This window comes from Haemaphysalis longicornis, unplaced genomic scaffold (genome assembly GCF_048455015.1).
Source record: "Haemaphysalis longicornis isolate Haplotype H1 unplaced genomic scaffold, Haemaphysalis longicornis Haplotype H1 scaffold_9, whole genome shotgun sequence".
NCBI classification, from domain to species: domain Eukaryota; kingdom Metazoa; phylum Arthropoda; class Arachnida; order Ixodida; family Ixodidae; genus Haemaphysalis; species Haemaphysalis longicornis.
The window spans coordinates 109,238,388-109,254,865 of NW_027526460.1; the positions used below are offsets into that span (position 1 = coordinate 109,238,388).

Genomic DNA, 16,478 nt, shown 5'->3' on the forward strand with positions numbered 1-16,478 from the left:
GATAACGCGGAGGGCATTCAGCCACTGTGTATACTTCAGCTCACCCTTTGGCATTGAAAGGTATGCTACTTGCCAGTCTCAAGTGCAGTGGCAGACCTGGCAGGCTTATCTGGCTCATTATGATGTCAAAAAACATGCAGAAGAACGGCAAGCCAATTCTTACAGTATCGAGAGAGAGAGAGAGAGAGAGAGAGAGAGAGAGAGAGAGAGAGAGAGAGAGAGAGAGAGAGAGAGAGAGAGAGAGAGAGAGAGAGAGAGAGAGAGAGAAATTTTATTTGAAGCTACCCATGTCCAGGTTGCTGAAGGGTGGTTCTGGAAGCCATGGAGAGGCCTAACATGCTTCGCAGAATTGGGAGCCCTGCACATGGTCGATGCGCAAAGCGAGACTAGGCATAGATTTGGTGGAGGGGTGGCCAAGCTCTCCGAACTAGGCGGTACGAGGTTTAGGTGTAGGAACTAGGACAATCCTGTGGCGCGCGGACAAGTCCAACACGTCAGAATAGGTGTCACACACATGATGGTGGGATATTCCAGGTCGGGTCGGGTCGTGATGTGATGGGTAATGAGATCGCAAGAGAAAGAAAGGGTCTGTGCTTGCAAATGTAAGTACCTTCCAAGCGTGCAAAATCAGGGGAAAGTGGGGAAAGATTGTGGCAGGAAAGGCCCTGAAGGTCCTTTAGAACGACAGACCAGGGAAAATGTTGGAAGTTAAGCATGTTGTTGCAACGCGTTTCTGCGCCTGTGTCCCTCTAAGGGCAGGGCAAGCGGTGTTACATGGAACTAATCAGCTAGGAAAGCACACAGTGATGCAACGCATGGGCAGGCATCCCAGGGGTCACCCAGAGTCTGCTTTCAGAGGTGTGGTGTGCCAAACGCACTTGCCAGAATAAATTTCTCCTAAAATACACCGCTGCAGTAAATATAACTTTGGGTTTTTACATGCCTCAATGACAACTTTAACTGCAGATTAAATGTACCTAAAACCATGATTTTCCATGCCTAAATTTCCGGTTCGTATTTACGGCTCTGATCTGTAACAAAAATGACGCTTGAAAAATATGTTGCCGCTAATTCTGCCCAAGCTCGTGAGAAAAGCCACCAACACAAGTACACGACACCATTGCAGCGTTTCTTTTCAAAGAGCACGATTACTTTATTCAGATAATAAATAAATGGCCAACTGTGACTGTGGAATACAAACTGGAATGGAGAAACTGGATGATACTAATTTGGACGATGAAATGAACACGAATTCATCATACAAAATGCATGGCATCGAATCCCGATACCTAAAAATGCATAGCCCTCATACAACCGGAGTCACAAACATAAGGCGATTGTCAAGAGCAAAAAGAAAGAAATGCCATCTATGGAAGGCGCGCACGCAGGTGGCAATGACCACCGATGGCAGTAAAAAAAAACCAATTAAGAGACCAATTAATATGATTTTGCTATATTAGATAACGAGACGTTATCCCTGTGTTCAGCTACACCATAGGCAGAATTAAATTTGCACAAAAAAAGACGTTAAATCAGAGATCATTACAGACAACGAAACATTTAGAGGTGTGTTTGCCCCTTGCATACATACTAGGAGCCACTAAATTTGCGAGTGAAAGGCAAAAAATGGTGACGCATAATTTATACACACGAATAATGTAGCCTGGACCCACACACACAGTGACTACACTGAAGTGCCATGTTCAGGGATCGAATGCAGAAAAAGGGGGGGAACCAGGAGAAGGGAGATGGAAAATGGAAGACGCTCTCAAATTGCAGGTAGGCACATTGCGCTCCCAAGGTTCGGCAGCACCCTCTACTGCTGCTTGCAGTTGTCCTCTTTGGGCGCACGCTTGGGTGCCGCGTCCTTGGTGGTGCCGGCACTGGCACGCTTTGACCGTGTCATGACACCCTCGGACTCGGCGGCCTTCGATGACGCCGTGGCCGAGGGGGCGGTGGGATGGGTGCTCGAGCTAGGCTGCTCAGCTGCTGGCTGCGGCTGCATTTGCTGCTGCTGCTGCTGGCGCAGATTTCGCTGAGGACGCTGCAGGGGCAAGAGATGGGGAAAGTGGCCACGTCAGTGTGAACAAGTAGGCTGAAACGTATGTTTCATTTTAACTCTTTCGTTACCACGCCTATTCAAATCGATCACCGGTGATCGATGATTTATATTGCCTATTTCGACATGTTGTAGTCGTTTCTCGCATACCTAATGCGGCCAGTGGTTAGTCTAGGCACTGCCCATTTAGAAACAGTTTAAATTTTCCCGCTCCGGTGACATTGAGATTTTTGGCGGCGTTTTTTGCGAGCTGAGGTGCGTGTGTTTTTGAGGAAGGGGGCGTGGCTGCTGCACTTGAGAAAAAAGGATACAGGTCGTGGTTAGGCTGAATTACCATAATATTTTTTTTGTCAAAAGGCTCCTGGCACGTCAGATACCAAATAATGGGGTCAGCTTTGTAATCCGACAGCGTTGAGAGGTGATAATCACTTGAAAATGGCCCCAGCTATTCACTAATGATTTTTGGTTCGGACAAAGGGCAGCTTTATTCTCACAAAGCTTATTTCTGACGGTCCCCCGCATGTCTAGCAAGTGTGCCTGACATTTTCAACCAGTTTCCAGCAGTTTCGGTTTCGTTTTCGCATTGCGAAATTCATATTTGGCGCTGCTACGCAGTTACCCAACTACAAGCTCATTTGCCATGGCGCCTCCGTTGCCCGCTACTGCTCCTCAAAACAAGCATGCCGCTCGCGCTTCCACTTTATCTACGCCTTGCATCTGTGATAAGAGCTTCCGCTGAAAGTCAAACGATAACACCAAGTCGTGGGGTATCAGTTCAGACGAGGAGAACGCTTCCAATTGGCCTTGAACACCGCCAGCTGTTCACCGGCCAGTTTCGGTTTCATACAAGGGTATTTCCGGAGGTCTAGTGTCGCTTCTTAGTAGTACTGTCTATTCTCACAAAGTCTCCAACAGCCTTGTATTTGTTTCTTTTCGAAATTGTTAGGTGGCGCTGCAATGTAGTAGGCTCGTAGTGCTGAACTCGCTTCACAGCCCGACGGCGGCTTGGTGAAAGCTTGCTGGGCATGATTCTAGCGCATCGTACTTTATTCCTGCAAGCAGGGCCACCATAGTGAGTCAGAACACGATAATAAACCACAAATGAAAGTTCTGACTGATAAGTGATCATCAGAACGTCAACAAGCAACCACCAAAGAGTTTGGTTCTCAACTCCAAGCGAATTTTTTCACATCGCTTGCTTGCCTTCAATATTGTGCCGGTCATAATCATTGACAAGGTGTTTTTACATCACGTGGAGGCTAATTTGGGCCTTTAATAATGTCAAACCACCAGATTTCTTCTAGAGAACTATCCAAAATAGCAAAACTTGAAATAGAGGTTCGTCTTCACCACATGGCACGGGCACCACGTGGGCTAACATTTTCTTTTATACCTGACAAATTGTACCACGCAACTCAATTTTTTTTCTAGGACGGGTTTTTGAAATGACTACCTACAAAATGTATATTCTAAATTTTTTCTACTACTGGTGGTTTATTATACACAACTTACTTTATTCTTATTTTCTTCGACACGTGGACAAAAATTTCGAATACGATAATTTTTTTCGGAATCATTATTTAGGAAAACATTATTAAAACTGGTGTCGTTGGAAAGCGCGTGGAATAATCTGCATTTTATGTCACTGCAATGTGTGCTTAACCAATCAGTATAGCACAAAAAAATGTTTTGTTATACCCTTCAAAATTGGTCAATTTCCCGCGGTAACGAAAGAGTTAAAGCGAAGCTTCATTGTCCTCACTGATGCCGTTGTACGGAAATACGCCCTGCAGGAAAGCCAACTTTCTCTGGTGATGACGACGAGTGATTGTGGGTGAAGTGAACAAAAAATGTGCTTCCCGTAGCCGGAATCAAACAGGGGTCTTTCGATGTCACGAAGCTGGCGTCTATCCGACTGCATCATTTTGACGTGGTTGAAGCAAACGCCAAGCAGCAGGTACCAATTTGCGCCGTACGCCCCAAACCCAAACGTTAGGCCTAGGGAGTGCACAGCCGAGAGTTGCCGTGGGTATTCTAGAGAAGCGGTGCATACTTCCACAGTAACACGTACCTGCAGCAGTGTGGGACTGGCCAACCAAAGAATCCATCATGAGAAAGCTTCGCATTCAGCCAATCTGTTCTCCAGATAATTAGCAATAATTACCCGTTTTGCCAAAACAATAGGCTGAGAAGTGGTAGTCATAAACGTCTAATCTTCATACTTTCTGATACTATAAACACTGATGAGTACACTATAGCAAGCAGTGTATAGATGCATCCCTTGGAAGCAATTTTACAGTTCACTAATCTTTGTGGCACCAGTGGTAATCTTTGTGGCACCACTCACCATTTAAACCACTACAGTAAAACCTCGTTACCAGAGACACTGTTACAAGAGACATATGAATGAAGACTGCTTGGTTAGTTTTCCTATGTTTGCCATGTTAGCAACATTGCATATAAGAGACCTTGGTTACTAGAGACACATTTCTCGGGTCCCCTGAGTGTCTCTTGTAACGAGGTTTTACTGTAATTTCAAACACCCAAGACAAGGTTCACCCTCACGCAAGTGCTTCACATGCCAAAACTATACCCAGGCTTTGAGTCACACCACAGTGAGACGGGGAAATAGGGATCGGGGAGGGGAGGGGGAGCGTGGGGTATGGATTAAAGGGACCCTGCAACACTCTTACGGTAAACCTGCAAGTAAACCTGCGCAATGTTTAGATTACACTGCCAGGAATACTTGAGCCAAATCTTACACGTGCACGTGAGCGTGCAAATCGCTGTGAAAGACGCGGAAAAACCAACCGCGCTCTCTTCAAGTTTCCTCATTATGAACCCCTGGCATGGCCTAAACGACGTCATTGTGGCCACGGCTGTCCTATTGGCTGTCGCTGGTAAACTTCGCAGCTTATTTTTCAGATTTCCTGTGACGATCTGCCGTCGTCGCCGCTGTGTACCAACCTCTTCTATGCCTGAACCTGTTTGCACAGTTTTGCCGTTTCTTTTGTGTTTTGAGTGTGCGCGGAGTTTGAACGACGAACTCAATACTCCCCTTTCAAGGAGACCACTCGACAACAAACGTTTGTTGCTTCAAAAATGCCCTACCAGTCTGAGCGCGAGCTTGCGAGCAGGCAGTGCCTGCTTTTCTGTGGCACCCGAACAGAAATAGACCCCTCCACGTTGCGGAGAAAACGAGAAAACCCCATGGCCCGTGATATATCAGAGGCCGCCGAAGAGAACGCCGCAAGCCGCCCCCTTCTTTGGGAGGGAGCGCGCAGCTTTCGTCTCGTTGTCTGCGGTCGAGTTGAGAGGGAACAATTATGCGCGATTTCTCATCGCGGGTAGTTTCGGTGATAGTGAACGGATTTTCATCATTCTTGCGGGAGGAGATTTCTGGCTGCCGGAAGTACAGAGCAGTGATTCACCATAATGGGCTGTAGTGCCATTATCTACTTACTTCTACCACCCAATGCAATTCAAATTTCCTGCCTTCACAGGGCTCGTGCGCCCCCTGCCTAAAGCTGCGCCAGCGGGAGTTCTGTTCTTTTCGTGCTTGCTTTTCCTCCTGCACGTGCCGGTGTTGCACTGCCACTGTTTTTCACCTACAACGGTAAAAACATACCCAACAAGCGTTCCTAACTAAACGAACGTGGGTGATGCCAGTTACGCAACGGCGAGGTGCATGACAAGCGTCAGCGGTTTACGAGTTTCGAACGCTTATGACTATATAAACCACTTGGCTTTCAAAGCCTCTGGGTTACGCCGCGACGACAGAACGCAGTGTGGCCCTACTTAGGTCTAGTGAGCGAGCTACGACGACAAGGCGAGCCCCCAAAGTGCTCTGCCCTTAAAAAACTCACCGTTAATGTTGGTGCCGCCGAGTCACCTCTGGGCCGGATGTTTGATGTATCTAAGGGCACGCAAACACTCAGTCAGGAGAACGCCACCACAGTTTAAAAAACCCGTAAAAACTAAGGGACATATCACCACTGCCTTTTGTAAAAACATAACATATTCCAATCGCACAATATCAATGTTCCCTCCAGTAGTAAGAAAAGATAAGAAAACTGCAAAAGCAGAGCACAAATTTCCCATCCATGAGGCACTCCAATAAAGAAGGAGATATTCGAATCTGTAAGAGTTTAGCTATGATTTAGTAATAGTAAAAAGAAGCTGAAACAGCAGAGGCCAGCTGCCACCTGGGTCTGGAAAATACGCCTAACCTTGACATCTTGTATGCACATTGTAACATGGTTGTCACTTCTAGTTCGCTTTTTTATATCCTGTTCATAGCTTGCACTCTCCATTTGGCTGGGCCACAAGCATCATTCTGTTGTCCGACTGGCATTCTGGAACACTGTAATGTAAGCGAAAATCTCAATCACGCAAATAGTTGGGTTCGTTGCTGTTGGCAAAACAATAACGATGTTAATGGGCATTAGATAACGCCGGTACGACGAATGCTATGCACAAGTGCCAGATGAAAAAGGTTTTATAGGACCTGCTTTTGTTTGTTGCTTCCTAGGAGTGCAGCATTTTAATAAAGCTTGTTTCTAACTAACATGCAAAGCAGGTAAAAAAAAAAAATGAACAGCACAGTTTGCAACGCTTTAATCGAACATCACTAACGCAGACTCTCAACAACACTTTCCTTCCAACCTGTCCCGCTGTCCATGCAAGTACGCTGCCAGGAGCCTCTTGACACTGAACAGAAAAAAAGAAGCCGAGCTCCTGTCTACACCACAATCCTCCCAACGTATTACCTTTGACAAATGCAACCAACAAAAGGAGTAAAGGAAAGAAGTTCTACACAGTTTGGGCAAGGATGCTTTAAGAGGACACTGAAGAGACTTGTAAACGCCAACCCAATCCCTTTAAACGCAAGAAGCACGAACTAGACTTCTTTGTCTCCTAGAGATTTTTGCAAGCCAATTTATCCTATATAAATTGTGCCTGAACAACCCTTACAACACCCCTGCACTATTTCAGAAAGAGGACTATAAGGACTAACCCTGACCAGTGAGCTGGAGTTCCCCAGGGATCAGTTTTATTACCTCTGCTGTTCATATGCCACAGTCAAGCACTGAAGCGCATGAGTGCACACATGAAACCATTGGAGGCGGCTGCAGTCGCTTCAGTGTCCTTTTTAAAGCCTGTGTAAGCCCTTTTACGCCGAAAGCACGATGCTGCAGGTGCAGTAAAGCAGGCAGTGCATAAAAAAAAAAGAAACAGCAACAACACAAAGGTCCGTGGCCTGTGGCACCCAAGCTGCAGACACTGACGCCGAAAGGTCCAGCACCCAGGCCACTTAGCGTCCACTTGTGACAGGCTGCTTGCAGAGATGAGCGCACCACACAAGGCTTGACGACGACGATGCGGCAGCAAGACCACACACACGGTGCACACACAGAGAGAACCGCCCCAGTGCTGTACGTGGGCAGGCAGCTGAACATTCTAAATGGGACAGGATGGTGAAACAGCCTGCTCCAAGCAGGCCACAATGCAAGAGCCTAGTGACATGCGTGCGATGCAAGTGAAGGGGACCCACAACCGAGTGCTTTCCCTAGTCATTCCTAGGCTGGGGAAATTACATGCTCCAATTAATCTTTGCTGGCATGCAGAAAAAAAAAAGGTACCTCGCAGCACTTTTCCTTAAGAAGCTAGTGCTTCTTCAACGCACGTCTTCTCTACTGAACACAGAGATTCGAGACGAAGGATTAAGAAGCGCATGAATAAAGATGAATCTATGATAGGTGTCAACTTTGAAAGTTACACAAAACGTATAACTGGCAGAAAAGAAGCTACAATGTACTTGTTGAATGAGTAAGTAACAGAGACGAAATTGCAAGTTTACGATAGTGTTTAAAGGGTTCCATATTGTTAACCCCATCCTCCAACTAAGTCCGCAGAAATTGGCCAGCTTATGATAGTCCTGTCCATGTTTCTCCGCAGAGTTTCGAGCTTGCCGTACAGGTGTGTACAACTTCTAACCACCTGTAACGCACGGCCCAGCAATCAGGCTTTGACCAAGGACTAGCTCGGAATGCAGTGAGTAGAAGAGAATGGGCACAAGGCCAGAAGCAAGCACGAAAGCAGCAGCATCTCCGAGCGGAACCCGTGCCCCACACATGCGAAAAGCAATGCGGAAGCGCGAGGGCTTCGTCGGCTGTGCGCAGTTGTGCCAGCTACAGACACGAAGCCTGGCTAACCAAACAACTGACCCCTGCCGAATGGAGACAGGCCAACAGCCAGAAGCCTCTGGCGCCTAGTCTTGGGCCGAGCGCAAGGTGACGCCTCCTGCGGCTTCAGCTTCGGCTTGGCGTCAGGGTGCTGGGGTGCTTGGCCAACGTTCTCTTTGTCTGCAACAGACATCTGCACCGAGCATGCTGCACCCGGCAAAAATGGTTAGGTATCGCACCCCTGCAGTCGACCTTGGGCTGAGGAAGTTTTCAACGCATGACGCGTGGATTGATCGATTCTCAGCACTTCCCCACTCCCTTTCAGGCCAACCACACACACACACACGCACAAAAAAAAGAAGAAAAAAAAAGGAAAGAACAACGGGGGCCGGGAAAGAATAAAACATGCACCGTGCACAAAAATGTAAACAAATTAGAACGCTTGTGTGGTGGCACCAAACGTCAGCTTGTGATCTTTAGCTGACTGAAAACATACCCACGACTAAAAAATCGTGGCACATTTCAAACTGGGTTGAGTGTACAAATAGCTACAACCTGGCCACGAGGCACAAGGTGTAATGAAGGGCTACAGTCAACAAAGGCCTCCACTGGTTTCTCACGCACGCACCACCGACCTTTCGTACTGTTTTCCCACTTCACCTTTGCTAAAACGACAGCCCAGAAATGGCTGCCAACTACAAAGCTATGCGCTGACGACATTTCTGTTAACACCACGTGTGCAGTGACACTTCACAAACTCGGATGACAATGTGGAAGAAATGTGTCAAAGTCATAATTAGACGGTGACACACGCATGCTTCAGAGTTTCTACAGGTGCAAACACTCCCAATGATCCAACCAGCAACACCAGAATCAGAAGATAACAAATAAGCATCAGATGGGGAAAATAGAAGAAAACTTCCTGTCCCCAGTACAAAACCCAAGTGTTGTGGAAGTACTTGTGCTTACTATCAGGCGAGATAGGGGGCGAAAGAAAAAACCCGCCAGCAGCTTAGTCCAAGCAAAGGAAAAGCTGTCCGCCGAAAGAAGACACGCCAGACACGCAACCCGACAAGGCCGCCTCCCATTCACACTTTCTTCTTACATAAACGTATGGAGTAAGCCAGAAAAGTGCTCACAATTGTGGGGCCGCGACTGCTTGGGCGTGGCGCTCTTAGTCCTCGGGGCTGGCTCCCGGCAGAGATTGGACTGGGAAGTGGAAGCCGCAGCCCTGCGCGTCCTCACCCCCACCGGAGAAGGCGGTGGAATGCTACTGCTGATGGAGGTCTTGATCTCCTGCACCGGGGTGGACTGGTGGCCCCGCCTGCAGCAATCGCACACGGGCCGTTGACACGTCTCCCTCGCACTCGGCGCACCCTCGCATAACATTGTATTGAATTAACTGACAACTAGCTGCATTAGTTGAAGCATAAGTGAGCAGGCTTGCGAGAAAGGATAACCCCACCCATCTTTACAGCAGTCACTACAACAGGCCTTTTGTTAAATTTCCTACCCCGTCTGCAAGAACAGGGTGCGCTTGGTCGTGGCGCCTGAGGTCTTGAATGCCTTCGTGGCCTCCGTGCCCATTACAGCCTGCTTCACCACTGGCGAAGGCCTGGCAAGGCTGGAGCTGGCCTTGAACAGCTTGGCGGCCGGCGTTCCGGGGGCAGAGTTCGGGTTCTTGGCTGCAGAGACGGTCACGCAGAACTCCGTTTTGGACGGGCTCTGGGTGGTCACGCTGAGCTTGGTCACCACTGGTCCGTGGGGCAAGTCCGGAGCCGCATCAGCTGGCGTGCTCGGCGTGAACCGACCAGGCGGGGCGTCGTTGCTGTCGTCGTCTTCGCCGTCCATCTTGCCGTCTGGCTTCTTCTCCCTGCATTTGGAAATCATTTTTGTTGCGCGCAAAAACATGAAGGAGCCAGAGTCCTTCAATGTACACTACTTGATTAATTAATTGTGGGGTTTAGTGTGCCAAATCTAGACCTGCGCTCGATTAATTTTGACCACCTGGGGATCTTTAACGTGCGCCTAAATCTACCCACACGGGCATTTTTGCTTTTTGCATCCACCTGAAAACCCGCGACCGCGTGCTCAGCAGCACAACGCCTTAGCCACTGGGCCGCCGCAAGAAGTTGAGGGGGAAAGAGAGCCATCGGACCTCCGATAAGTACCAAAGTACCGTGGACATGTTAAAGAACACATTTCCTGCAGCACAAACTAAAGGAAAACACCGGTGTAATCAAAATCGTAGTGCCCAAGCTCCAGCATTTACTGAAAAGACGAAGTTTCAGCTTGAATGTAAAAAAAACATGGACTGTAGGAACGAAAACAGGAACACAATGCTACTGGGTGGTTTTTTACGTTCAAGCTGAAATTTCCAGTCTTCATAAAGCAGATTATTGCAACCCCAAGCAATTCTACATGAACTGAGCTTTAGCATCCAACAACTTTTAAGCAATCGTTCTTATGGATAACTCACGAGAGTTCAAGTCTAGAACATTGTGCAGGTCATGTCAGGAAAATTACTGATACTTTTGAAACAACTATGCTGCACACTCACAATATTTGCAGTAACACACCGAAAATTTTACTGTTTTTGAACTTAGAGCCATCTAATTTATGTAAGCTAGATTCAGACATTGGGTGTTCCATGCTCCGAAGCATCACCCGGGGTATGGGGTGTACCCTAGCAGAGGGGCTTCGAATGAATTTCGACCACCTGGAGATCTTCAACACGCACTGAAATCTCAACACTTCAGCGTTTTTTGCCTCCATCGAAAATACAGCTACTGCGACTGGATCAAACCTGTGTCTTTGAGTTCAACAACACAACACCTCATTCGCTGAAGCATTGCAGCACTGTTCGCGTAATCTAGTAGTATTTAAAGCTCAGGTATCTAGAAATGTCAAAGCAATAGTTTGGCTCAGCAAACCGCGAGCTTAAAACTTCTGCTGCACAGACAAATTGATAAACTTTACACTCAGCATGCTAACACACACAACGCCTAAAATCTCAACGAGAGCTTAATTAAAGAAGAAAAAAGCAAAACTAATAGCTTGTTCACCCAAACAACAGCCTTACCAATAAACACTGCATTTTTCACACTGTCACACGTATAATCCGCACCGATAACTTAAAAGAAATTACGAGAGTAGGCAAGTTTCCCCTCAAAGTGTTCCTACAGCATGGCAAACAGAGGAGCGCGGCACATGCATTGCCCTCAGCTATTATTGCGATCTTTCTCCTGTGATCTTTCCAGCTGGCTTACTGTCAAAAATGCAAAAACAGAATGAAGTTTCACTCTGTTCACAGTGCTGGGCATTCCTTGAACGTTCCTCTCATATAACGATGAAATGTGCTGTATTTGCTCCGTCACCCATAACGACCCACAACACAGGGCTAACAGTGGGACCAAGTAAATAAATGATGCAAATGGACGGCACAACACTCATTACATGCACTCCCAGCCAACTAGGTGGTCGGTCCCCAGCGGCCTTACATTTCCGAGATGCGCTTCTTGTACACGCGCATGCGGGAGCGCAGCCAGTCTACGGTGACCTTCTTCTGCTCGAGCTCCTTCTTGAAGGCCGAGACCTTGTTCCAGGCCTCCACCGCGCTGTCCCGCTTTTCGCTCAACTGCTGCTGGAGAACCTCCACCTCAGCCTCCAGCTCCTAAGAGGGAAGAGGAGCGGAGAAGAGGAACAGCGGTTGACCGATCCTCGCCTAGACTGCAGTGAAGGCTAGCGCTAGAAAAGTGATAGACGAGGCCGTCTAATGGCCTGTTTGCGCAGGCTTGTTCGAGAAGGCAAAACGTTTCAGTGGTGCTAGGTCAACAGAGTTACGTGGCTTAAAAGCCTGGTGGTGTGGGAGTGATGCAATTCGAAGTGATTCATGTGTATAAGGTATGGCACAAAACCTACGTGAAGCAGCTCATGGTAGATGATGACAATGGCACAAAAGAGTGCAAGTGTCCTGAAATACGCGTGTAACAGAACGGTCTGCAAAAATACGATCCTGTCATGAACACCTCGAACACCTCTACAAATGCGTTTAAGTGAAAACACAGGCTCATTTGCCAAAGACGGCTGGACGTAGTGGAGTGTGATGTGTCGAGAGTTGTAAAAAATGTTGGTGACGTTCACAGTCATTGTGCAGTTTGGCAGTCTGTGTCCTGCAGTAGACATGTGTGTCCCATGCATGTGCCCTAATTCGAGAATTTCACAATTTCTTTCTGTATTGTATTTTCGGTTTTATTGTGTGAAGCTTATTCTCTACAAGTGCATCCCATTATTCTCATTCATTTTTAATAAGTGGCCTGAGTTCACAATAGGGAACACAAGTTGCACCCACAAAGCTATGAAGGGCAGCCGAATCTGCATTCCTGGTTGCTATTGTAAGTACTTCATTTTCTGAAGACCTCAGTGAATCGGAACTCAGCAGATGGTAGTTTCTGGACAAAGTGCATACAAAAACCGTCTATGTAATGAGACAGTTAAAAATCCTCATTTTTGTAGGGCTTGCTTATTTAAAGGGACCCTGCAACACTCTTTGAGCAGTGCAAGTAAACATGCGCGACGTTTAGATTACACTGGCAGGAGTACCTGAGCCAAATATTACACGTGCACGTGAAGCAGTGAGCGCGCAAATCGCTGTGAAAGACGCGGAAAAACCAACCTCACTCTCTTCAGTTCTCATTATGCACCCCTGGCATGGCCTAAGCGACGTCATTGAGGCCATGGCTGCCTGATCGGCTGTCACTGGTCAACTTCGCGGCTAATTTCTCCCATTTCCGCCGTCGTCATCGCTGTGTACGAATCCCTCTACGCCTGAATCTGTAGACACAGTTTTGCCGTTTCTTTTGTGTTTTGAGTGCGCGCGGAGTTTGAGTGATGAGCTCGATACTTCCCTTTCAACGGGACCACTCGACTACAAATGTTTAATGCTTCACAAACGCCCTACCAGCCCGAGCGCGCGCATGCGAGCAGGCACCCATGCCTGCTTTTTTGTTGCACCAGACTGGAAATAGGCGCCTGCAGGTTGCAGAGAAAAGGCGAAAATTCCCCAGCCTGTGATATATCGAAGGCCGCCGAAAAGAACGTCGCGAGCAGCCCCCCTCTCCGAGAGAGAGCGCGCAGCTTTCGTCGCGTTGTCCACGGTCGAGTTGAGAGGGAACGATTATGCGCGATTTCTCATCGCGCGTAGTTTCGGTGATCGTGAACGGATTTTCATAATTTTTGCGGGAGGAGATTGCTGGAACAATAGACTTTACCCCAAAATACATTCCTAGCTGTTGATGGTAGCTGTTGCAGGGACCCTTTAAGACAGTGCTACTACTAATGCTAAGAAATTTCGTGCATGTGGATGCTCTGGGTGTTTGCATTGTGTATTCAACGGCGAAGCTGATACAACCCCTGCTCGTGTAAATACGGTCACACATCAGAATTCAGCGTTTTTTAATCTTGACAAAAATTTGGCCGTGAGCAGCACAAGATGCCGCGCAAAGTTGTTTCAGAAGCGTCTGTGAAAGATTCATTTGTTACATCTGTGTTTAAGGGCATAAGACGTGTTGGCGTTCAAGGGTAGTAGTGGACATTCGGTTCTTCATAAATGAGTCCCACAACACTGAAAAAGTTTCCATGGAGCAATGCGACGAGAGGAAGCCGTTGTTATTGTTGCTAAAGGCAACTGCCCCATCAGATGTGACAGTATCCACAGCTATTGCATTCTGGTTGGGAACCACAATTGCAGATTCAGGGACGCTTAGAACAAACGTCCAGGTAAGTGCCATTTAGTAATGTGTTTGAAGAATGTTGTGCCAGAGGTGTTTTTACTGCACGCATAGTGGCTATGAAATGACCACACTTCAGACTCTGCATACAATCTTTGGGCCGAACTCGTTTTCCGAAAGGGCCAGTACACAGCGCCACATTCCGCTCCAAGATAGGGTGCAAGCCCAGCACTTCCTCTATGCCCCAAATGCCACCTACTGATCCACTTGGAACATTCCTATTCTATTGAACAACTGCCAAACGTGCTCCACTGTTCGGAGTTCGTGGCCATGAATTCGAGCCCCGGCATAGCAAATTTTTTTCCCAGACACCCGTGATTTTTTTTTTTTTAAGGGGGGACACTGGTCTTGAAGACTTTGTTATTTTTAAACCGACCTCCTTGAAATTTGCACATTAAGTGTGTTTTAACATCCTGAGCACACACATGCAGTCAGTTTTCGTCTACATAGTCTAAGTTCAGAGTTGTGCAACATGTTATGTCATTCCATTTCGGGCAATTTTTAATTATCTGCTTATCATATACTTGAATACTTTTTGTTCCTCTGTGCTCTAGCAGGACCAGGGAGTGCAACTATACCACAGCAATAATTTTATCACTGCTTCTGCAATTGCTGTACACTTCATAAACGTCAGGTCATCAATTATCAGTGTTTTCGTAAAACGAAATGCATAAAAATTATACTAGTATAAAGAAATTCCACATTTTTGTGGTTTTATTGCACTCTTCAGTTCTTAAGCTTGCGAATGCAGCAAGAATGACGCAAATCTGACCAGTACATCCCAAGATATCGTACCCGACAGTTGACCTCATGGGAAAAAAACTGGTTTTGAGAAAACAAGGCACGAAGTTCGGAAATGCAGGGGAAAATGACCATTTAGCCAACTTCAAATGGCAACAGCTTTGTAAATACTGATAGTACAGCCATAATATTTTGCAGGTACATTCTTTGTGACCTATAGACAGCAAATAAAATTCATACAAAAAATTGATTTTTTGGCAAATTTTTGGTCCTAAGACCAGTGTCCCCCCTTAATTAAAATGTCCTCTTATTCCAATGTTACGCATTTTTTTTTTGCAAATAAGGATGATTGGATACGTTTCAGGTAAGTTTAGCCACAAGGTGGAACAATGTTTTGCACCACAATGGAAGCACTGGGACTGAATGGAATATCGGCAGTCTCGCGCATCTCAAGTGTCTCATGTTCAGGAACGTGCTTAGACACTGGGAAGCGCCGTTCCATTCACCAAAAAAAGCAACCACGCCTTTTTTATTTCTTTCTCTAGCAGCAGTTGGCTGCCACGAGACAAATTCAACCGAGCTTTTTTTGTTGGAAAGCTGTTACCAAAGGCAATCCAATGGCCTGCGTCGAAAATATCGCGACTGTGCGACAGCTGTTTATTAGTTAAGTGGGAGCTCTGGCTTAATTTCTTGTAGTATTAGCATGATGGGGCTCATCTGCAAGATCGGTATGCGATGAACAAACGTTATCACGGCCAGAATATTTGAAAAACGATAAAAACACAACACACGTACATAGATACTCGTTGACGCCCAGGCACTGTACGCCAGGTTCTCTCGCACCTTCTTCGTTGCTAAAATGGCCGAGCGGTTAACACATCAGGCTTTGCTTTTTAAGGTCAGTAATTCGACCCCGCGGCGGCCTATACTTTTTTTTTTGAGCATCTCTCAAGTTATTTTTTATTATTTTTTTTAAACTACCACCTCCCCTCGTGGGAACCCCTGTGTAGATGCGACGCATAGGGGGTTCACGTTGCAGCGTCGGACAGCGCAGGAACGGCACTGGGACGATGGAGCGGAGCGGCGCAGGCACCGCGTTTTATAGCGCGCATAACGGTGAGGGGACGCGCCGGCACCAGTGCATCTGCCGCGGCTATGACGCAACACAATCCAACATAATCCACTTTAATACAATCCAAGCCAATCCAATCCAATGCCCCTCGCGAGAGAGTGTTCGCTATCGGAGAGGAGAGGGGGTGAGCGGCGGAGAGCGCAGCTGGCGCAACGAGGAGAATGGGGGAGGGGCGGACGCCGCCGCCGCCGGATGCAGGGACAAGGCGGGTGAATGAGAGCCTTCGCGTCTAACAAGCGTATGCAACTCTTTCTTGCCCCTCTGTGAATACACAAGTGGTGTCCATGTCAAGTCTTAGTAGCAAGGCAGCACACACCCTTCCCCCTTTCAATTACTTGGGGCATTCAAGGTAGGTCTTGTTACAAACAGCTTCCCTGTTAACTCTTTCGGGACCACTCCATAGGCCATCGATCACATATGATCGATGGTTTCGTGAGCCTGCACAATACAAATTTTCGCTCGGTGGAACACCAAGCGACATCTAGGAGATAGTTTGAAAACTGGAGTTTTCTCTTTTGTGAAGTTTCTTTTTTTATCGCCAGGCGGCAACGCATCAGATATTTTATTCTGAC

The 16,478-nt window shown here is 47.2% G+C and overlaps 1 protein-coding gene across 2 annotated transcripts in view; it reads right to left on the minus strand.

Moving 5' to 3' along the window:
* Nucleotides 1–1,128: 1,128 nt before the first annotated feature.
* LOC144152850 (uncharacterized) overlaps nucleotides 1,129–16,478 on the minus strand; it is a 66,325-nt gene continuing 50,975 nt past the window's right edge. The window contains exons 14-19 of one of the 2 annotated variants that reach the window (XM_077684344.1): nucleotides 11,745–11,917; nucleotides 9,758–10,117; nucleotides 9,384–9,568; nucleotides 8,287–8,451; nucleotides 5,926–5,975; nucleotides 1,129–2,044 (exon numbers count right to left, since the gene is read on the minus strand). In XM_077684344.1, the coding sequence (XP_077540470.1) occupies nucleotides 1,817–2,044; nucleotides 5,926–5,975; nucleotides 8,287–8,451; nucleotides 9,384–9,568; nucleotides 9,758–10,117; nucleotides 11,745–11,917 (1,161 nt within the window). In that variant the 3' untranslated portion in view covers nucleotides 1,129–1,816. The remainder of the gene's footprint in view (nucleotides 2,045–5,925; nucleotides 5,976–8,286; nucleotides 8,452–9,383; nucleotides 9,569–9,757; nucleotides 10,118–11,744; nucleotides 11,918–16,478) is intronic. The other variant, XM_077684345.1, reaches the window with a different exon arrangement.